General features: G+C 33.4%; 1 protein-coding gene across 1 annotated transcript in view; it reads left to right on the top strand.

Annotated features, from left to right (window-relative positions):
* LOC111049698 (metastasis-associated protein MTA3) overlaps window positions 1-23824 on the top strand; it is a 112752-nt gene that overhangs the window by 77488 nt on the left and 11440 nt on the right. Inside the window, exons 7-19 of the mRNA XM_039427086.1 lie at window positions 1726-1994; window positions 5841-5958; window positions 6737-6839; window positions 7649-7748; window positions 9032-9220; window positions 10678-10727; window positions 11648-11751; window positions 13185-13301; window positions 15012-15065; window positions 15675-15739; window positions 18501-18939; window positions 20688-20804; window positions 21181-21198. Coding sequence (XP_039283020.1) covers window positions 1726-1994; window positions 5841-5958; window positions 6737-6839; window positions 7649-7748; window positions 9032-9220; window positions 10678-10727; window positions 11648-11751; window positions 13185-13301; window positions 15012-15065; window positions 15675-15739; window positions 18501-18939; window positions 20688-20804; window positions 21181-21198 — 1743 coding nt within the window. The remainder of the gene's footprint in view (window positions 1-1725; window positions 1995-5840; window positions 5959-6736; window positions 6840-7648; window positions 7749-9031; window positions 9221-10677; window positions 10728-11647; window positions 11752-13184; window positions 13302-15011; window positions 15066-15674; window positions 15740-18500; window positions 18940-20687; window positions 20805-21180; window positions 21199-23824) is intronic.

Raw genomic sequence — 23824 nt, 5'->3', positions numbered from 1 at the left:
TGATTTATTTTTGATAGAACCCATCTTGGATGCAGTTTTTCAAAAAATTAGACTAAATTTATGTGTTCGAACTTCATCTTTTTGTATTTAGATTCATCACATTAAATTTATGTTGTAGTCATTTTTCTACTTAATACATTCTACATTGTATGTATGGGATAGAAGAATGGTCTAGGGTGAGGGGCTGTTGGTAATGTTAAAATTCAATGGTGCACCACTGAGAGTCAATTATTACATTAAATAAGAGGTCATTGATTAGATTAATCGTAGAGTGGACATTACTATCCAAACAACGACACGTCAAAAAAAAAAGTAATTCAATTTTAAAATCATCTCAATGGGATTATCATCATTTCAAGTTTATAGAATGTGTATGATCTAAATGCTCCCAAATTATCTCAATCATTATGATTTATTTTTGATAGAACCAATCTTGGATGCAGTTTTTCAAAAAAATGGACTAAATTTATGTGATTGAACTTCATCTTTTTGTATTTAGATTCATCACATTAAATTTATGTTGTAGTCATTTTTCTACTTAATACATTCTACATTCTTTATTCACTAACACAAATTGCATCTAAAAGCATTGCACTATATCGTTATAGTATCTGACGAATACCTCTTCACCCTTCATTCCTTACTTTTATACCCTCTACCTGCCTATTACATGGAAACCAAAGTTGGTTAGGTATTTTTCCTCCTTTCTTTCTTTTCAGCACACCCCACCATGAAGCCTGTTTTTGTATTTTATTAGAAACTTATTTTTGATTGTGAATTTATTTTTATTTCCTTTATGTATTTTGTGTTTATAAATTTATTGATTGAATACAGTTATTTCCAAATTTTGACTTTGTTAAAATGCTTTAAAAGAATTGTTTGTTTTTTATCATTATGTTAAGACCTAAGCAAAAATATTTGTGATGGAAATTTTTAAAGCAATCTGATCCAATCCTTTCATTTATTCATTTTTTGCCATTATAATTGAACTTATTCATTGATTCCTGATTGATTAAAATATCAGTATTAATTTCTAAATAAATAAGTAAATAATATTTTAGTGTCGAAAAGCCTTTACAGCATAGACAACGTCAATGTATAAAGATGCGTACAGATCTACGCGCCGCGATCACGAGCCATTCACTTTTCATCAGCTGATTTCTGATTATATCAGTATTTGTACAGAAACGGTAAAATACAGATATGAAAAGCTTGGCATCAGCTGATTAATAATAGTGAATTGCTCGTGTTCGCGGCGCGTAAATCTGTACGCACCTTTAGATAACAACAATAAGTTCAAGTCACACACTTCTACAGTAGTATATACACAATGCTCACGTAATGATGGTAAATATTAACAAGAGTAACAACAATAAATACAATTTTATATCATTCCAGAACTGTATCAGACTGAAATGTGTTTTTCTATAAACATTTATGCATCCTTGATGAGTAGGAAAAAAGCTAAAGAGTCCAAAACTGCTCATACTCCGCGATGCTCTTATTTCTAAACTATTTATTTCAAATAAGAAAACAAGGATATTGTCAAATGTCACTAAAAACTTTTTAAAAAGAAAACAAGGATATTGTCAAATTTTACTAAAAAGATTTCACAATATCACCATCAATTCTACTAGTTTTATTACTTATTTCAAGGTTTTTTGTTGAATTTGCGATTTTTCTGAATTGAGTTTGTGATGGTAATCTGTGTGTGATACTTTGCAGGTGCCTTAGAAGTGGAATGCGCGAGTTTAGGTGGTGGCGGAGGTGGGGGCGGAGGAGCGGTGGCACTAAGTGGGGGTGGGGGTGGTGGAGGCACGGGGGAGGCGATGGATCGGGACCAGTTGAACACGAAGCAGCGCCACCAGCTGAAGCATCGCGAACTGTTTCTGTCGCGGCAGGTGGAGACGCTGCCCGCCACTCACATCAGGGGCAAATGCTCGGTCACGCTGCTCAACGAAACTGAGTCGCTGCTCACCTACCTAAACAAAGATGTAAGTTCATCACACCAATCGAAAGTTTGTCATTCTCAATAGCTTGCTATCGAGTATTGAGACTCACTCATTTCCAATAGATAACTATTGATTAAATTGAGTTGCTGCTACTGTACCACTATTGAGTACACAATAATTGAACATACATCGAAATGGAAAGTTACTCATCTACAACAGCGCGACTTGAGTAAATATTAACAAATAGAGTAACAACAACAACACCAATAAATACATTTGAATGTTATACCATTCCAAAACTGTCACTAATTAATGCTTTTCAATTAACACTAATTTATTAATGCTTTTTGAAAAGTGTAGTTCAAAAGACTGATGAACATATCTAATCTGAAGATGAATACATTGTAGAGATGATTTTTTTGATTACTAAATTTAACGTTGATAAATAATATACAATGAAGTACTAAACAAAGATATAAGTTGAATTGCTACCACAAAATTATAAACATCGAAATGGAGAGTTATTCATCTACAACATGTACATGTTATTCGTCTATTACATGCTACATGATAATGAATAATCGAAAATAATAGTATCTTGAGTCACAAGGACGGGAAGGGCCGTTTTGCAGGCGAGAATGATGTTTCTAGTCGAGGGCGTTAGCCGAGACTAGAATTTCATTCGAGCACTGCAAAAAACATTCACGTCCAAGTAACTTACAGTATTTTTTGTCATAATAATTGAGAAACATAAAACATTACCTGCTTGTGCTGACATTACTACATGCATTCTATAAACATAACCTAGTTTCGAATCAGGAATTTCTTGATTGTAGTTGACAAAACTTCCACCTGGAGCGCTAAAAGGCAGCTTCTGTTCTAGTTTTGCTGTTCCAAATTCGGAACTAGGAAACATACTTGACTGTAAAGAATACATATGATTTTATTACAGTATAGTATGCTGTTCTGAGAATCATATGTTTATTTATTCCACAATCAGATGTTTACCGGCTTGATTTCATGGATGAACAGCTAAAATTGAATGACTATGACAAAAAGTGATTAACGAACATGTATCGAAGGTTATCCATTTCCAATATTCCAATATCCATTTCCATTGAAATGCTACCACAAAATTTTGAACAAATGGAAATGGAAAGTTACTCAATTACAATGTGTAGGGTAGGGTGTAATTCATGATATAATGAATGCTGGAAGATAGAGTAGTAAACAAAGATGTAAGTTGAAGGCCATAATCAAAAGTTATTCTCTTCCAATAATTATTGTGTTGCTACCAACCACTATTACTAATTAACAAATTTAAATGAAAAGTTGTTCATCAACAACGGGTAGCGCTTTGATAGTGAATACTAGAAGATGAAGTCAGGACTTCCTGTACACCGGGCCTGCGCCTCGGCATTGATATTTTAAACGGGAACTAAACGAATTGAGATTTCGACAAACTGAGACGCTCTCTTAACAGCTGATTGGTGATTTTTTTCTCAGTAGGAATTTCTATATAAGATCACCACATACGGCGGCCATTTTTTCCTAGGCTCAGGACCGATAGTATATAAGAGGTCTTGATGAAGTCATATAATTATGTACTTAAAGGTAATATTTAATTTATGAGAAAAAATAATTATAATGAATTAATCAATTCCAATTAATATTGAAAGAATAGTTTAAGAACTGATATCTACAAGTTGAATAAATACTAGGAATTAACATTAAAAGAGCAAACCGTATAGAAAGTTTTGTTGGAAAGAAACAAATCAACGAAGTAGGCCTACCTAAAACACTAACTAAAGCTGCGTTTACACCAAAGTTATTAACAAAATGTTATTAACTTAATCCTTATAAATTCTATTAGATTGAACATAATTTATCATACACATGATGAACATATGTGTTTGTCAAGTTCCGTTCAATCTAATAGAATCTATAAGGATTAAGTTATTAACATTGTGTTAACTTTGGTGTAAACGCAGCTTAATGCTTTTGGAAAAGTGTAGTTTAAAAAAACCGATAAAAATATGTAATCTGTAGACTATAAAATAAAATGTATAGTACCCTTTAAAATTTATAAAATAATAGAATAAGAATACAAATTATAATTAAATTCACTTGAAGATTATATTTAAAATAACAAAACTATTAGTAAACATTTATTTGATATTAAATAGGTTATTTTATAACCTGACGATGGTGTGATCACCGAAACTAGTAGTTATAATTTGTATTCTTATTGTATTCTATTCTATTCTTATTCTATCATTTTATCAATTTCAAAGGGTAATATAACTCTATTTTATAAATACAAGAAAGTATCCCTGAATTCATACATTTTAAGAAGATTGTAGAAATGATTTTATTGATTATTAAATTCACTCGAATAAATATTTAGCAGGGTGTTGATGGTAATCACTAACATACACATACCACTACTATACTAGTTTTAATTTCAACTACAATATTCTCATACAGTTCCAAAAATAATTTCTCAATTTCAAAAAAACGTGTCTCAACTTTTCCTAGGAGGATAATAACTACTAATGTTAGTTTCTTACTTTCCTTCCATGATTTATAACAATAACATTATGAATGAATGAAACACCCTCTCCTGCGCTGTGAGTTGAGTGGAGGAAAGACTTTGTGATGCTTCAACTTTGCTCACTGTGCTGAACCCTTGTACATCCAAATCATACAATGCATAGTCCATAGTCAATAATTCATCTATCAATTCAATGCTAAGGGTTCATAGCTGGGTTAAATCTGTCGCTCTGCTAAGGTCGGCTTTTTTATCTCTTTTCAGCTGTGGAAACAGCAATCTTGAATACTATAATGTATATTGTAGAGTAAAATTGTATTTTTTGCGATAATTTGTATACATTTGTAGACTACCAATCCGTTATTGTAAAGCTACTTTTACACAAAAGTTATTAAAATGTTAATAACTTAATCCTTATAGATTCTATTAGATTGAACAGAGCTTGACTAACACATATGTTCATCATGTGTAATTATAAGTTATGTTCAATCTAATAGAATCTATAAGGTTTAAGTTATTAACATTTTGTTAATAACTTTGGTGTAAACGCAGCTTAAAATTTAAAAGATCAAATGCTCAAAACAAATGCTTGAAAAGCAATATGAGGAAACTCCTTTTGTAAATTTGCAATTGAAGAGAGTCCTTTTTATGAATTGAGATCTCAAGTAGATTATAATAATTCTTGTATATTACTCTTATTCTTTATAGAAAACGATTTGTTAATTACTTCTTCCAACTTAATTCTAGCTAAATATTATTTCATTAAAATGAGGAGCTTAGTTCCTTGGTATCGTATGACGTAAAATGTCTTGTTTTAACCAATTGATTCTAATATCTCATTATGCTGTAACATAATTCTCTAAATTCTGTAAATTCTCACTTTTTAAACTCAAATTTACTTGCTGAAAATAGAAATTTATCAAATAAAAACACAAATAGACACAATGCAATTGAGATAAAAATACAAAAATGAATAGAATAGTGATCAATCGTAGTGTCCCAGTCCTCTTCACAAGTATAATTACAGCTTCATGTATTTCCTACGTAATTAAGTTTGCAAAATGTCAAATTACCATGGGTAATTAACAATACATTCTATTTTATTTTGTAAAATGTTACACTAATACATGTTAATTCTCATTTTGTCTTGATTATTTTTAGTTAAAGTTTGTGCACTTGTCTAGATTTTACTGAGGAAGTAATTATGACCCGAAAGATAACCTCAAAGATATCTCAAATTATGACCTGAAAGAGAACCTCAAAAATGTATCAAATGGGTTGCTCGTTATTATTGTAAAGTTTTTGGACGATGATTAATATTCTGTTCTCTTTCACAGGACACATTCTTTTATTGTTTGGTGTTCGATCCAGCACAAAAGACTTTGTTAGCGGACAAAGGCGAAATCAGAGTTGGGAGTCGATACCAAGCTGAACCTACCCCCTTACTTAGGGAAGGTGAGATATTTTTCACTCTCATCATTAAAGTTGTAAGATAAATATTTAAGTTGGTCAACTTTGGTTCTATGCTCATCTCGTTTTCAGTTGTTATGTTCGATTTGCTCAATCAATAGTGACATCATCAAAATTTTATGCTGATATTTTATGTAGGTACTACCAAGCAATGCTTGATTTTGTGTTTTTTTTTTAAATATTGTACTAAACTAATTTTTTTATCACCAGAAGTTAAGTTCATAAATGTTTAGGAGTCGTAAAATGTATAAAAAGGTTCCCTCTTATTGTGAATATAAAATAATGAAATAATTCGCTTTACTATCTATGGCTAGCGTAAGAAAGTCTTTTCATATTATGGGAGAACAGACCTTTCAAGTAAAAACTCTACAAGTTGGGCCTAATTTTTAATAAAATGTGTTCCTTGTCTAGCAAACGTTTTTACACTTCAATTGATACTAAATTCAATTGATAAATGCTAATACTTTGCTTGTATTATTAAAATGCCTCACAAAGTAATTCAATCTGATTGCAATGATGAAATTTGGAATAATATTATATCAATAAAATCAAGCTCTTTTGTTTGTGAGATGACTTATTCAAATTTACCTTAAATTAAAATATTTCAATCTAGTAAATTGTAATAATAGCTGGAATTGAAACAGATAGTTATGGCAATCAAGTCATTATCCCCTTGTTGAGTTATTTAAATTTATTTTAGGTCTATTAAATTATTATGTATCTATCAATTCTGTATTGTAATCATATTTTTATTATTTTCTAGATGAAACGGATACCAGAAATAATGAACAGTTAGAAACCTTAGTATGGACGCCAGGCCATCATCTTACCGATAGACAAATAGACCAATTTCTAGTTATTTCCAGGTAAGTTCAAATCGTGTTATTCCTATTAAATCTAATTACTTGACATGTTGACATGAAATAATACTGCACTAAAGTATAAGGATGACGGCATCTTTGTGGTTTTAGTAGTATGTCAGGTTAGTTCAAAGTGTATTCATTCACCTCAAAGACATTCAAACTCATATATAATCATCCATTTTCACAGTTAATACTGTATTAAAATTCATCAACTTTGCCGAATTTATTATGTGACTTTACTCTTATTCTGACTTATTCTTTTAAATTTGTTAGGCCAAAAACATTACATTATTGTAAATGGAAAACAGGCGATATCTTGAAATTTCTGTTTCTGAATGGGTTATATAAATAATCGTCATTCTTTTGGTAACCAAGGCTTGCCTGTTAGTTATTGAATCTAGATGGCTTCGTCCAAACGCAAGAAAATTTCCTAATTGATAATTTATTGATTCTTCATCACAAATGACAATGTATTGCCAGGTCTTGCAAGACCCCTTGCATACTAACACTACATTATAATGGAAACAGATAAAAATTTAACGTATTCAAAACAGAGAATAGATATGCACTTGAGTAGATAACTTCTAGAAACAACGAGTAGAACCTATTTGTTGAATACAGAATAGAATTAAGAATACACCTAAAATTCCATCAATACTAAGTAAATAAAATGACTCAACTTTTCTAAACAGATATACATATATACATACACACCCTCATTATCATTAATTGTTGATAATAGGTGATCCGTTATTCGTTTGTTTACAATCACATTATTTTAATGCAATTCAACGGTTTTATTCGAATTTCAGATCCGTTGGGACATTTGCTCGAGCGCTTGACTGTTCGAGTTCGGTTAAGCAGCCTAGTTTACATATGAGTGCAGCCGCTGCCTCACGTGACATTACTCTGGTAAGTGATTCTCATCTTTAAAATGTCCAAGTTCTATAATAGAGCTATTAAAGATATTCCTGTTAAAATAGAGTTGAAAAAATAGTCCTTGGGTTGGGAGTTATTAAGCTTCTGCCTCATGTGACATTACTTTGGCAAGTGATTCTCTTTCAAGAAATATCTTCAGTATAAAGACTTTTTCATGAAGAGGTCTCTCTACTCCTTGACCAATCATGGTGCTTCTATGGTCTATCCATAATTCTGAATAGTTCATCATTGTCCTGAATGAGTTTATTTGAAAAACACCATACATTGCAGAAATACATACATAGTACTCAAAACCCAATCCAAATTTAATTGATCCCAATTCTGTTTCTGGTATTTTTTTATTAAATGTCAGGATGTAATCATTTTGTCTCATATCTTCAGTCAGAATGAAGATTGAATGCAATTTGAATGTAGATCATATAATATTGTAATGTAGCTTCATATCGACCAAGTTTGTACAGATAATTCTCCATATTTGTAAAGATTATTCTTTCCATTGAAACACAACAAAAGATTTGAGAGCTTTGAATGAGCGTTTTTCTATACAGTAGCTTTTCCAGTTCCAATTTGAGATATATTTCTGGTTACAATATTTAATTGAATCTTTCTTTCTATAGATTACACACCAACTTACCAACTTGAGATACATTTATTATAGGCCTACTGTATATTGAAATACTTGTCCCCTGTTCTATCGTATCTTAAATGATTATCATTGATGTGTTTACCAACTTTGTGTTGTGATACTTTCGAATCGTTTTCATTCTATTGAATGTGCTGCTGTATTAACTTTCTATGTTGTAGTAATTTGTATAGTTTCCATCCCATTGAATGTGTTGCTTTATTAACTTTCCAAGTTTTTATGATAATTACAAGTGGTTTTCATTGGATTAACTTTCCATAGTCTGATAGTTTTTACGTTTTACACGGATCTCTCTCGAAGACAGAGAGGCCTGATGCTCTTTATCTATTTATTCAATCATTCAGAATTATACAACTTACAGAAAAGTACCACAGGCTAACTTACGCCCTCTTTCCACCACTAACTAACACCACTCCCACCACCAAATAGCATTCTCCCTACATCTGTATCAGCATCAAATTGTGCGCAGCATGCTTACTCCTCCCCACTACTCTGTCCATGCTACAAACTGTGGAAGGAGAATTCGGTTTCCCCTCTTCATGTTAAAAGTAATATCTCTCGGACTATAAGTTGTTGTGATAATTTAGAGTGATTTTGGTTGGATGTGTTGCAGTTCCACGCAATGGACACGTTGCACAAGCACAGGTACGAGTTGGCAGATGCGATCAGCTCACTGGTGCCGTCGACGGGCCCCGTGCTCTGTCGCGACGAGATGGAGGAGTGGTCTGCCTCCGAGGCCAACCTATTCGAAGAGGCGCTAGAAAAGTACGGCAAAGATTTCAACGACATACGACAAGACTTTGTGAGTACAATCAATAGACGAATACAATCTAAGAAATACTGAATTGGTAATGTGATTCAATAAACTTGTGGTAAATTTTATTTCAAATACTGTATGTCAATTCACTCACTAATAAAAAGTAATAACTGACATCTGAAATTAGGATCAGACGTCAAAACAGACTAAGGGTGGGCACACACCAGTTGGTCAAGACAAGACTAGTCACAATTAGTCACAATACTTCACATAGTTTCTTATGAAGCAACACACACCGATTAGTCATTGCAATTAGACATATCTTCATAAGCAACTATGTGAAGTATTGTGACTAAACGTGTCTTGTCTTGTTTTGACTAGCTGGTGTGTGCCTAGCCTAACCCCAATGTGAATAAATTGGAGACATGTCCTTATTGAGCTCACATAAACTCTAAAGCTGGGTTTTCGTTTGTGCGTAAATGCCGTCGTCGACCACGACAGGGTGAGGTTCTCAGATTGGGTAGATTTCAATTTGTCTAAATAATCTGAAAGATTATGTTTGATTATGTTTCAATGGGGGAGGTTGAGTTTATACTTTTTATAATTTCAACTTCAACCAGCTTTTTATAATTTCAACCAGCTGGCAGGTTGTCATCTGTTTGTGAGTTCGTTCACCAGAGAACTAGGCTACAGACGGTTTCTCTTTCTATTAAATGTAATTAAAATATATAAATATCAATATAATGGGTGATGTAGGTGATGTAGCATTTTCAATTGAAGAAAATAAAAATTTTGAAAGGAGAAAAGGTCGAAAAATGAAAGTGACCCAAGAATGAGGTTAGTTTCTTGGACTTAGACCCATTTGAAAGTAACTGGCCCCGGGGCTTAGACCCATTTGGAAGAAACTGGCCTCGGACATAGATTTTTCTGCTAACCTGTCCCTTTTTTATTTTTTACTTTGTTATATCGTTTTAAAACACAAACACATTTTAGATTCATGAATTATCTTAAAATAATAATGCAGTAAATAAAAAACTGTTTTTTTCAAAATTGGAGTGTTTTTATTGATATTCTATCTGCATCTGGGTTGAAGCCTCAGACAAATCAACAGCCGTTTGTGTGGTGTGTGGTTGAACCAGACGTTATTTGTACGATTGTTTCAAGACTTAATAATTCCAGGGCAGAGGATGTTTTTGGATTATCCAATTTTGTTTTGAGGAAAATTATAGATGCCATCATAGAACCTTTAACATTCCTTATAAATTGGGCTCTTAGAGTAGGGGTGTATCCGGATTGCTTGAAAGTCACTGTGACAGTACCAGCATATAAAAAAGGAGATAAGAACAACATTAATAATTATAGGCCAATTTCTCTGGTACCTGTCATATCCAAGATAATGGAAAGCGCAATAAAAATTCAAATTGAGAAATATTTTGAGCAGAATAGATTGTTACAGTCGGCGCAGTTTGCTTTCAGACGTAATTTGAACACTACTAAAGCAGTTTAAAGCGTTGTGTCTTTTATTACTGATGGCTTTGAAAATGGTGAAGAGGTTAGTGCTCTGCTTTTGGACCTTAGCAAAGCCTTTGATATTTTCCCACACAAGCAACTTATAGAAAAACTGCACTACTATGGATTGAATGGTAATGAGTTGTCACTTTTCATGTCATATCTCTCTGATAGATTCCAGTATGAGAAAATGGGTGAGCAGAAATCTGATTATAAGAAGGTCTAAGGAGGAGTCCCGCAGGGGTCTGTACTGGGCCCTTTCCTGTTTATAGTATATATGAATGATCTACCCTCATACATCCCTTATAAAACTGTTCTCTATGCAGACGACACGACGCTTCTGTGTTCAAATAAGTCTTCTGAAATAAATAAAATGATCACAACATTTATGACCAACAGAGCCAATATTTGGTTCTCTGCAAATAAGCTTATGGTGAACGAGAGCAAAACAGAATCTATATTGTTTGGTTTGAGTAGAAATTGTGAATATGGATTCTGGTAATTGGAAAGCTACATTATTGATCCTTTTGTACCACAAAGTCCGATATCTCAAATGTGCGGGGATATACATTTTTCATTATTTGAGTTTATTATATAAAATTTAATTGAAAATTGTTTTGTATAAAAGTCAACAAATTTCAAATAATATTAATTTATTACCATCTAGAAACCGAAACCTAACCTCCGTATCATTTTCTTTTACTTTTAAACACTTATCGGACACGATACGTACGACGTACAGAACATTTTAGGTTATGTTCATGCACAAGGACATAACATTTTAGGTTATGTTCATGCACAATTTTTCTGCGAAAAATTGAAATCTCGCAGTATTGAGGCACTCCCAAATTGAACTCGTTTAAAAAAATAATCTGCTGCAGACTTAATTATTAAAAATTTCCAAAAATGTTTATATAATAATATAGTTCAGATTGCCTGATTGATTTATCTTTTTTGTTGCAGCAATAAACCAAATCCAGCTGTAATAAATAATAATAAAAGCATTGTGAACGGCAATAGCAACGGAGAATCTATAGTCTGCGGGAAAGGTTGTGAATCTTGCAATGGTAAGTGCTAAATTGACCCTACAATTATTTATTAATAAATCATTATTTTCTTTTCACACTACTCTTCTATTTGTAAATATATACATATTTATTATATAGATAGTTTTACTATCACTATTACCTTTTATTTTTCTGATGCCATCAAAGAAAATAAACGGGTACTAGTGATATTATTTGATAATCAATCAATCAATTCCTATTCCAATACAATATACATAAAAGAAATCAAAACACAAAAAAATCACAATAAAAAAATTCCAATGTAATACAAAAACAGGCTTCATGGCGGGGTGTGCTGAAAGAAAGAAAGGAGGAGTTGATAATGCATTTATATATTTTCTTCATATGATGATTAATTCTTTCGGAATCGATTATTGTTTATAAATTTTTCTGATTTTTTTCTAAATTGAATAGCCCTTGAAATCTTTTGGCATCTTAAATAGACACTACTTGTTAGACACCAACAATCTATTTAAAACTATGGCAAAGAGTATAAGAAATTATAGCACACACCATTGACTCTTTCCTCCCATTTGAAAATTTGTTATTATGTGATTGAATGCTTCATTATTTTTTACTAACTCACCATTTTCACTTTCCTTGCCCTATTAACATAGGTAAGGAAAGTATCGCTTTCCGAAAAAATTAAGGTACCCCAATTTCCAAATTTCTATACGTTTCAAGGTCCCCTGAGTCCAAAAAAATGGTTTTTGGGTATTGGTCTGTATGTGTTTGTGTGTATATGAGTGTATGTGTGTCTGTGTACACGATATCTTATCTCCCAATTAACGTAATGACTTGAAATTTGGAACTTGAGGTCCTTACACTATATGGATCCGACACGAACAATTTCGATCGAATGCAATTCAAGATGGCGAAAATGTTGTCAAAACAGGGTTTTTCGCGATTCTCTCGAGAACGGCACCAACGATTTTGATCAAATTTATACCTAAAATAGTCATTGATAAGCTCTATCAACTGCCACAAGTCCCACATCTGTAAAAATTTCAGGAGCTCCGCCCCATCTATGCAAAGTTTGATTTTAGATTCCCAATTATCAGGCTTCAGATACAATTCAAACAAAAATTTAAACAAAAATTGGAAAAGATTGAGCATAAAAATCTCTACAATTAATGTTCAGTAACATTTTCACCTAAAATTGAAAATAAGCTTGAAATTCGAGAAAATGAGATTATTCAATTACAAACTGTTGATTCTATTAAATCATTCACTATGAAGAGATAGCAGACCTCGTGTGTCTCCTGCGATATTGTCCTGTCACCAGCTGGCTCAGATCTTCGAATAGTAGACTGGAGATGCGCGTGAACACAATAGCGTCAGGTGATCAATTTTCATAATGGCAAGGAAAGTTGTGTGAGTGCGCCACACCAGATTTTTAAATTTTGTATTCACATTTTTGTTGTTGTTTTCAGCGACCGTTTCGAGTCAGTGGTACTCTTGGGGACCGAATCACATGATGTGCAAACTATGTCACAATTGTTGGCAATACTGGAAAAAGTATGGTGGACTCAAAGTACCAACCAGAATAGGTGAGTTATCATTTTATTTTACTACTGTACTACTTCACTGATTTGAGAACAGAAAACTTTATGAAAAACTTTGATAGTACTCCAACTACTTATTTATTATCAACACTACATAAACTACAACAGACACTGTTGTAATTTGTTGAAGAATCGATTGAGAAACACTTGAAATCAGTATGATACTAACACTCATTGTTTGCTATGTATCAGCAACATAAAACAACAACATAGAAGTTTGTATCAAACCAAACTATAAGTAGTACTCTACTAAGCTCATCTTATGACTCATTTTGTGGAGGATATAGATTTGCTATTTTACGGTGTGATTCAAAAAGGACTTTACAACTTTGAAAATTCATTTAAATATTATTAAACAAGGTACAGAGCTGGTTTTGGTGTTGTTTTAAAGGAAAACACTTCAAGTTTTTTTACCTTAAACTTAAGACGTTCTATGTTACTTCCGTTGGTTATCCTGCAGACATCCCATCGATAGTCGTTCTCTTCCCAGACTCGCACTAGCATTTCAGGTGTAACTTGCTCAACAGCAGCGCAAATCCTTGCTCGGTGAGTTGAGGTAGAGTGGCTGGCAAAGGAGGTACAAACACCGTATCTTTTATGAAACCCCACAAGAAACAATCCAGTGGTGTTAGGTCTGGGAAACCTTAGGGCCATGCAATTGGCGCATTACGGCCAATCCACTGATTTGGGAAGCGTTCATTAAGAAAATCCCGGACTTCGGTCAGATAGTGTGGTGGTGCGCCATTTTGCATCAAGTAAACATTTCGTTCTCGGTCATCCTCATCGATCTGTGGTCTCAATAAATTTTACAATATATTAAGGTACACTATGCCGTTTTTCAAACCAAAACACATAGCTAGCACGCTCGGGTCCAGTGAAGGCAGCCATATTTGACGTAACTGCCCTAGCGCTTGTGCAGCGCAACCAGGCACTAACGGGCTACGCAAGTCAAAACTTGGAGTGTTTTCCTTTAAAACAACACCAAAACCAGCTCTGTAGCCTGTTTAATAAGATTTTTTGAATCACATGGTATAAGAATGAGTAGTTGAATAGCTTGATTTTCATCAACGTTTCCTCGGGAAAAAGGTGCAATATTAGTGGAGAGATTTCCTGCTTTGGTATTGAATATGATGCTTTATTTTATTAATTCATTTGTGCATCATATTTTAGAGATTCTGACGTTGATGTTAATGAGTTTGAAACTCATGTCACGATTTTCTTCCTGTAAAGTATTCTCTAGAAAATATTTCTTGATCTTAGTATATTTGCATTTTTTCCGTAAAATTACTTCATTTACGATACTAACACTCGTTTGTTATGTATCAGCAACATAAAACAACAAAATAGAAGTCTGTATCAAACCAAGCTATAAGTAGTACTCTACTAAGCTCATCTTGTCTTATTTTGAGGAGAATATAGATTTGCTATAATATAATAATGAGTAGTTGAATAGCTTGATTTCCATCAACGTTTCCTTGAAAAAAGCTACAATATTAGTGGAGAGATTTCCTGCATTGGTGTTGAATATGATGCTTTATTTTATTCATTCATTTGTGCATCATCTTTCAGAGTATATTCTAACGTCACGATTTTCTTCCTGTAAAGTAATCTCTAGAGAATTTCTCTTGATCTTGGCATTTTTGCTATTTTTTCGTAAAATTACTTCATCTCATCTCATTCAATTTTGTTTTGCAGGTGATAGTGAAATTGAAGTTGTGAAAAAGAAATCCGGAAGTATTTCAGATGAAGGTGAGTTCAATAAGAGTACACTATAACAGTAATGAGTGCATGCAAAGTAGAAAATTCATTAAGAAGTAATTTGAAATTACAGTATTGATTATTTAAATTGCGAAATACTTGACAGTCCGAATAATGTGAGTAAGGTAGGCTCACAACAAATATGCAATATAGATCATCTTTACTATCCAATCAAGGTAGACTAAAACAAAATATGCGATAGAAAATATTTTACTATTTGACTCTTTTTAAGAAAATTTAAGAGTCAAATAGACTCTTAAGATTTTAAGAAAATTGTATACAGTTATCTGAAAAATAATGCCTTTTACTCACTTGAGGAATACCTGAATTGAATGTAATGTAGATATGCTTTATCAGGTATGATTCTGTTCAATTGTGTGTAGCCTACTTTTAAAATGTATATTATATTATGACTTGCCTAATGCTATAATTGTAGCCTGATGTTTAATAAAACGAATCTTGAATCTTTTGCTATTTGCAATTTGAGATAAGATACTAACCGTAGTCATATCTTCTGCTAATGTTCATAAAGTACAACAATAGTAAAATGTTTTGTAAAGTATAATTTTAGTTTGAGAGAATCATTGTTTGTGTTTTCAGAACGAGCTCCATCCAATCTCACATCGCATAGACCGCACAGATGCAGTATTATTGGTTGTGGCAAGGTAAATTTCATTATTTCAACTATATCTGTTCACTCCAATGTAAAATTTCAAAATCTGGTGTGGCGCACTTACACAACTTTCCTTGCCGTTATGAAAATTGATCAACTGACGCTAGTGTTCCCGCGCAACTCAAGTCTAGCCTACTTTTTAAAGATCCAAGCCAGCTGGTGACAGGACAATAACGCTTCAGACACAAGTCAGCTATCTCTTCATAGTGAATGATTTAATAGAATCAACAGTTGCCAACAGTTTGCAATTGGATAATCACATTTTCTTGAATTTCGTGCTTATCTTCAATTTTAGGTGTAAATGTTACAGAACATTAACTGTAGAGATTTTCATGCTCAATATTTTCCACTTGACATTTTTTGTTTAAACTGTATCTGAAGCCTGATAATTGGGAATCCAAAATCAAACTTTGCATAGATGGGGCGCAGCTCCTGAAATTTTTACAGATATGGGACGGACTTGTGGTAGTTGATAGAGCTTATCAATGACTATTTTAGGTATAAATATGATCAAAATCGTTGGAGCCGTTTTCGAGAAAACGGCGAAAAACCCTGTTTTCGACAACATTTTTGCCATTTTAGCCGCCATCTTGAATTGCATTTGATCGAAATTGTTCGTGTCGGATCCTTATAGTGTAAGGACCTTAAGTTCCAAATTTCAAGTTATTCCGTTAATTGGGAGATGAGATATCGTGTACTCAGACGCATATACACACACACACACATACACAAACACACACACACACACACACACACACACACACACACACACGCACACACACACAGACCAATACCCAAAAAACCACTTTTTTGGACTCAGGGGACCTTGAAACGTATAGAAATTCAGAAATTGGGGTACCTTAATTTTTTTTCGGAAAGCAATACTTTCCTTACCTATGGTAATAGGGCAAGGAAAGTAAAAACGAATCTCTTTTCAGCTGTTCACCCAGTTGTCAATATCGGTTGATAGAATTGGCTAACTCGGAACTCGCTGACTCCATTTAACTGCCGTATGAATCAAAACAGCTCTTATCGGTGTAGTATTGATTCATATGGCAGTTTAACATGGAGTCAGCGAGTTCCGAGTTAGACAATTCTATCAACCCGTCAATATTTGCAGTAGCAGAAGTCTTCGGGGAGGTTGAAAGCATGTAATTTCAATTTCGCTTATGATAATTATTCTATATCCATTAGCATTCGAACATATGCAATTTCTCATTTATTTCAATCTATACTAAATATTCTGGTTACTTCTACAATATTACTCTTCACCCTTAGGCTGGTCACACACCGTGACTAATCGGAGAAACACACCAATCAGTCACATCAGTCGTCTAAGGCTGGGCGTACACCGGTTAGTCAAGACAAGACTAGTCATGTTTAGTCACAATACTTCACATTGTTGCTTATGGAATCATGTCTAATTGCAATGACTAATCAGTGTGTGTTGCGTCATAAGCAGCAATGTGAAGTATTGTGACTAAACGTGACTAGTCTTGTCTTGACTAATTGGTGTGTGACCAGCCTTAGGCTAGACGCACACCAGTTAGTTAACACAAAAAGTCTGCTCAGACAAGTTTAGTCACAATACTTCACATTGTTGCTTATGACGCAACACACACTGATTAGTCATTGCAATTAGACATGTCTTCATAAGCAACCATGTGAAGTATTGTGACTAAACGTGACTAGTCTTGTCTTGACTAACCGGTGTACGCCCAGCCTTAGACGACTGATGTGACTGATTGGTGTGTGTTGCTCCAATATGACTGAAGTTGTCTGGTCTAGCCTTGTCTGAAGTTGTCTCATCTTTTCAAGTCTTGTCTTGTCTTGACTAACGCTTAGCTGTTCCACTTATGATTTGGAAGTGGATTTGCTTGCAAGAAAGAGCAAATAGGAGACACTGGATTCATCCATATAAGTTGCAAATTAGAATATTCATTCGAAAAAGTAGGCTACTTATAACTCATATTCTTATCCTCCCAATTCTTTCCAATTATTCTTTCAACCTATACATTTAATATAGACTGATTCAATGGCCTTTAAGTGTCGTAGAAACCGGGTTTTAGAGTAGTGTAGTAAGTTGAAATTGAATGATCTGATTGTATGGTATGGGATGTTTTGGTATTTCTCAATAATTTAAAGAATGAGGCTCAACTCACACTACCTCGACTCGAATCGTATCACTCCAGTAGAGGATACTCCAGTCTCTCAACCTTACGACTTTATCACTCATTGTCACTACTTCAGTTCCATGCTACTCTATTTTCTAACCATACTTTATTAAAAATATAAGCTCTAATTCGTCACTAATTTGCATGTAACAAATTTTATAATAATTATTATGAATATATTGTCTTATCTAATTCGTATTTCTGTCTTATCTAAAATGTTAAAACACCACTTTCATAAAACATAACCTCACTTTCATTAAAAATGCACGGTACTATGCAACTCAAGTTGAGGCTCGACTCAGTCTCACAGTCGTGAGATCGCGGAGACTAGAGTCGACTATTCTGAGTGTCACCAATTGAAAACACATGCTACGTCGAGAAGAGACTAGAGTCGCAGTCTCTTCTTCACTTGCGTCGCGTAAGTGTGAGTTGAGCCTAAGACGAAAGAATAATCAGTTCAGCTGAAGATGTGGCAGGTGTTGCCATGAAACATGGTTCTGTAATTTAAATTAATTTTGAACAAATATAGTGCTATTGACAACATCAACGTCTTATTGTTGAAATTTGATGCATTTTCAGGAGTTCAAACTGAAGGCGCACCTGGCGCGGCACTACGCGACGGCGCACGGCCTGGCGATCAGGTCGGGCTCGCCGCGACCCATCATGAAGACCCGCAACGCGTTCTACCTGTGCACGACGCCGCTGACGCGCATCTCGCGCCGCCTCTGTCGCAGCATCATGCTGCCTCGGCACGCCGCACGCTCGCCGTTCTGGCCGATCAACGTGCCCGCCATCAAGCAGGAGTGCCAACTGCAGATGGCCGGCAAGAGCATGGCCGACTGGAAGCTGTTGCTCTGCTACCGACAGAAACAGCGAGGCTCCGTGACGCACATCGCCACGCGGCTCGGCCTGGCGCGCAACCACACACTCATCGTTCCCGACTGGCTGCAACCCACCGAGCCGCACAACATCCCTCGCTCCGAGCGCATCGCCTTTCCCAAGCCGCCCAAAGCTGCAGGTACCACTAACTCATCAAATATTACTGATTTATAATTATAAGTCCGACACTTTGCACAAAACCCGTGATTTGCATTTTATCGTGATTATTTACAACTTATATTTATATTACAACCAATTTATAATATAACACTATAATACAACCAATATTTCAATCTTTTTTTTGAAAATTGCAAGACTTATAGATAAAATTTTGCGGGAAAATTTAATGAAACATCGGTTGTTTGAAATAAGTGAGGAGGAGGCTGGGGCTCTGGTCTTGCGGGCGTCGGACTCACCTGACTGCAAAATTTACATGACTTTTACTGACTCTATACCAATACTGACTAACTCTATACGATACAGACTGGTTATATACAATGTAGACGGACTTTACAATACAGAATGACTTTCTAAAATACAAAACTATGACAATCATTCGAATGGAATTACCCTCATAAATTGAATTAATTTTGGCTCATTTTCTCTTCCCCTTCATGAAGTTTCACTATACCTACTTGAAATTCCAACTCGAGTCTACACACAGGCCACAGCCCTTGTAGGCTCATTCCGTAATCTATAATATGAAAACCTAATTTAAGTACTTAATTATTTGTATTTTATGTTATTCATCATTTTTGTACTTACTGTATTGTGGAATAAAGAATATTCTTGATTGATTGATGAATTCTTTGAGAACTAATCAGAGAAGGCTATTTTGGAAAAAGTCTTCGCTGATATGTTCTAATAAAATTAATCACGATGAAAATTTAATCGACTGCTGTGCAATCGAGCCAAAATGTCTGTGATCTACTACTATTCGTCGACCCAAATACATACCCTTGAAGTCCATTAATGGGTCGTTAACAATAATATTTATATACTGTATGCTCGACTTGTTGAATAAAGAGTTCGAATTTGAAATATTAATTTGGACTTGAACTTTCATCTGTAAAACCATTGATTTAATCTATTTTTACAGTTTAATTCAATATTATTTTTGATTGTGACTTTTTGTATTTTGATTTCCTTTATGTATTTTGTGTTGAATTTAATAAAATTATTGATTGATGAGTTTGCGGTTTGATTCCTTCTGAATTTAATATATCCAGCTCAAATATTTTTGGATGAAAATTGAACTTGAACATTTCAACAGTAAAAACCTAAAATATTTTTTTGACTTGTTATTCTGTTTCATAATTCTAGTCTAGAATAGTTTTGGGCCAAGCCGGTTGTTTTATCACGATCATATTTATATGATCTGTAATTGTATTCATAAATGAATAAATAAACTATAGTCCGTGCAAAAATCCTTGTTTGCAGCACTACGTTTCATGGCTAGTGTTATTTCTTACCAGAAAATGTGCACACTGTTATCGTTTTTATGCTGAACCCTCATAATGAACTGAAGCTCTCTTTTTCGCTATTTCTCTCACAATTAGTTCACTAGCTCTCTGGGTTCTCTGAAATCAGGCAATGTACTCCAAATAGCAATGCTAAATCTTGGGCAAAGAGTTTAATTTTTAGGTTAGTTTATAATAACTATCCTTCATATAGTTATTATTATGAGGGTAGGCAATCTTATCATAGAGGAAAGATAGCGCAAGATAGTATAGCTTATGCTATATTTTCTCTATGATTTTATTCTTCCAGGTTTGTCCTATACCAGTAAAATTCCTCATGAATTATAAAATAAAAAATATTATGATAATTAATCTATTAATAATTCGGTAATACATTCAAAGCATAATGTATTTTTTTATTTTTCAGATGGTAGTCTACTGTATGAGAGGATACCCAACAAACCTGAAGCCGAGAAGGTCGCACTCAACAATGTATCTCCGTCGCTCAAACGAAGAACGTTCGATGAAATGAATGGAGTAGATGGTGAGTAGGCTACATATCAATATTGAGCAATATTTATCAATAAAATTAGAATAATTGATATCTGTATCTCAAACTTCATACAAAGTTATTATCAATAATCCATTATTGTGTAGTCTAAATTTCAAATCATATTATCATCTTGAAAATAATGTTATCATATTGGGAATTACATTTTTGATTACAGTTTACCACTAGTTTTTTCCCATTTTTATCGCTGTTTCCTAAATCGATGCCCTTTGCCCTTTTCACAATTTGAAATTTACTGGCGTATCGTACTGTTTTAAAATCTTTCAACTGAAAGAAATATATTTATTACATGTTTGTACTCTATGGATAATATAAAATGAATATTTCTCTCTTTTTTATTGCTGAACAGATATGGAATGGGATGAAGGTAAGATCATAATAGAAATAAGTTTATGTTTTTCCTAAATAAAATTCTCAAAATATATTGTAAACATATCTTTGAAAAACACAGATGACTCGTTTTTCGATATCTATATCCTATTATTACCTTCTCCTTTTCAAATGCTGGATGGTGACTGATTTCTTTGATTGAACTTGATTATTTTCTAATGATCATAGCCTTGTAATGTTTCAAAACATTCAATGTAACGTACACAGGAGAAATGAAAAGATTCTTCCGCACTGAATTCTATGTAACCTGCTTTCATTTAGGGCCGGTTTCCGAGCCTGGGATTTAGGTAAGTTCTAGACTTTAAACAGCCGGAGTCAGAAAATTGGCATTCCAAAACGGGATAGTCGCAGTAAATAATTGCAGCAAAATATATCTTTATTTTCTCATTTCTATAATTGGAAACGTTTTTCTTTGACGAAATGAAACATTCCTAAATAATTCAAAATAGCTGAAACTTTACTCTATTTTCTCTTTATTTTATTTTGTGTTCGATTTTCTAGTTTTTCGAAATTTAATTCAAACGTGACTACGACTACTTCCCGTTTCAGAAAGCCAATTTCCAGACTCCAGCTGTTTAAAGTCTAGAACTTGACTGAATCCCGAGCATGGAAACCGGTCCTTAATTTTGAAATACACAATAAGACATAACTTAATTATTTACTTTTGATATATCTAGGACACCTTTTACTTTATCTATTATCATTTACAGATTCATACACTATGTACATTTTGTATAACTTGCATGATGTTGCTCTCCTTTTTCTACTCTTATTTTTTGTTTTTCATTTGTTTAAAATTTATTTCTTTATTCACCTAAGATAATAACACATCATCATACTTATAAAGGTATGTTCACACATGCCGAACCGAACCTGAAACAGCCCAGCGTTCCGTGCAGCAAATGTTAGCCAAAGGTTGTTTCATAATGTTAAAAAATGGAGCGCCGTTCTCCGAACCGTTCGTCGTGACGCTCGCCGCTCTTTCAACTTTTCTCCTCGCCGTTCGCCGAACGCTGAAATTTTTGGACAATCAGAGCCTTTGTTTACAATATACACGTTCGCGATCATAAATATAGAAGTATAGGCCTCTTCTAATTTTATTAAATTTATATTTTGAACAGTTTATTGTCATGAATAATAGATAAATTGATAGGAACTGATGAATAATTTTTAATTCAAATAGAATTACTTCTGAAAAAATGAATGGATAAATTTCAATATTAAAATATTGTTGACCAAGAACTCAGTACCATGACAATTCATCCAAATGAATCATTCCATTAAAAATTAGAACATCTTATTATTTTTTACCAATAATTAATTTCACTAACTAATCATAAGTTGACTGAAATAGATTTTGTAAATTCCATACTCCATATTACCATTGATTTTTGTTAGTAACAACCATGTAATTCAACGCAAAAACCATTGTTATTTTATGACAAACGTCTTGTAAAGTGTTTGAAGAGATATCAAATAAGTGCATAGGATCTTTTTAGGCTTGCTATAATAAAGAAAAGAACTGGCATAAGTCTGGAAATGCTGTTTTTTTGATTGATTGAGTACTTTATTTATGTAGATTACAATATATACTGTCTTATACACTTATATACAATAGCTTAAAATACAGCAAAGTTATAGATGAATTTACATGATATAGACTAAGAAAATAATTATTGAACTGTATATGATATGAAAAAGCAATTTGTAATATAATAACTATAGATAATAATTATATTGTTATGCATCTACATAATTGGCGGAGCTTTGGACATATCAAGTCCATTCTTCGGAAAGAATATTAAAAATATCCTTCCCACTAACTCTCTACCAAAACGTTAATTTCATTATTTAAACTAAGGATTTATTTATTAATGGAAATATTGTAAAAGTTTTAATCAATATAAATATTTAAGAGAAAAAAACAGAAAATTATAAAGTAAAATAATTATATAGGTAGATAAGATCAAATAATTGATAATAAAATGAAGTAGGCTGAAAGTAGATCAGGGTAATCAACTTTCAGTAATATACAGCAGTAAGCAGTGGATAATTGAAATTACATGAGTTTATATAATATATATATTATATATATATATATTATATATATATATATATATATATATTATATATATATATATATATAAAATTCGTTCTATACAGGTTTAAAGGTTTGTATTGTGGGATGGGTGGGGATGGTTGTCATGTGATCGTTCTAGGGCCGGACAGTTTCAGTCATTTGTTCCAAAAGATGTTTTTTTAAAGTCAGGATGAAGCTCGCTCGGCTCTCAATGGACCTGATAGAAACAGGAAGTGCATTCCATGCACGACAGGCACTGACTAAGAAGGATTTTGTGAAAATAGTAGTTCGATGATTGGGTATCCTTAAAGTACTTTCTCCGGTTCTAGTATGTGAAGCATCTATCCTCCTACCTTCAGAGACAAATTTGAAATCATCTCTAAAATAGTTCGGATTACCGTATTTCAAGATATCTCTAACAAGCTTGACTATTCGAAAAAGCCTTTGATTGGGAAGCTTCAATGTTGAACTAGCAATGTGGGCTGGGGTGATATGATCATGGCGTTGGAGAGAGTAGACGAAA

The sequence above is a fragment of the Nilaparvata lugens genome, chromosome 4, assembly GCF_014356525.2.
Source record: "Nilaparvata lugens isolate BPH chromosome 4, ASM1435652v1, whole genome shotgun sequence".
In the NCBI taxonomy this organism is placed as follows: Eukaryota; Metazoa; Arthropoda; class Insecta; order Hemiptera; family Delphacidae; genus Nilaparvata; species Nilaparvata lugens.
Note: the sequence above shows the minus strand (reverse complement) of the source record. Positions and strands in the feature narration are given on the sequence as shown.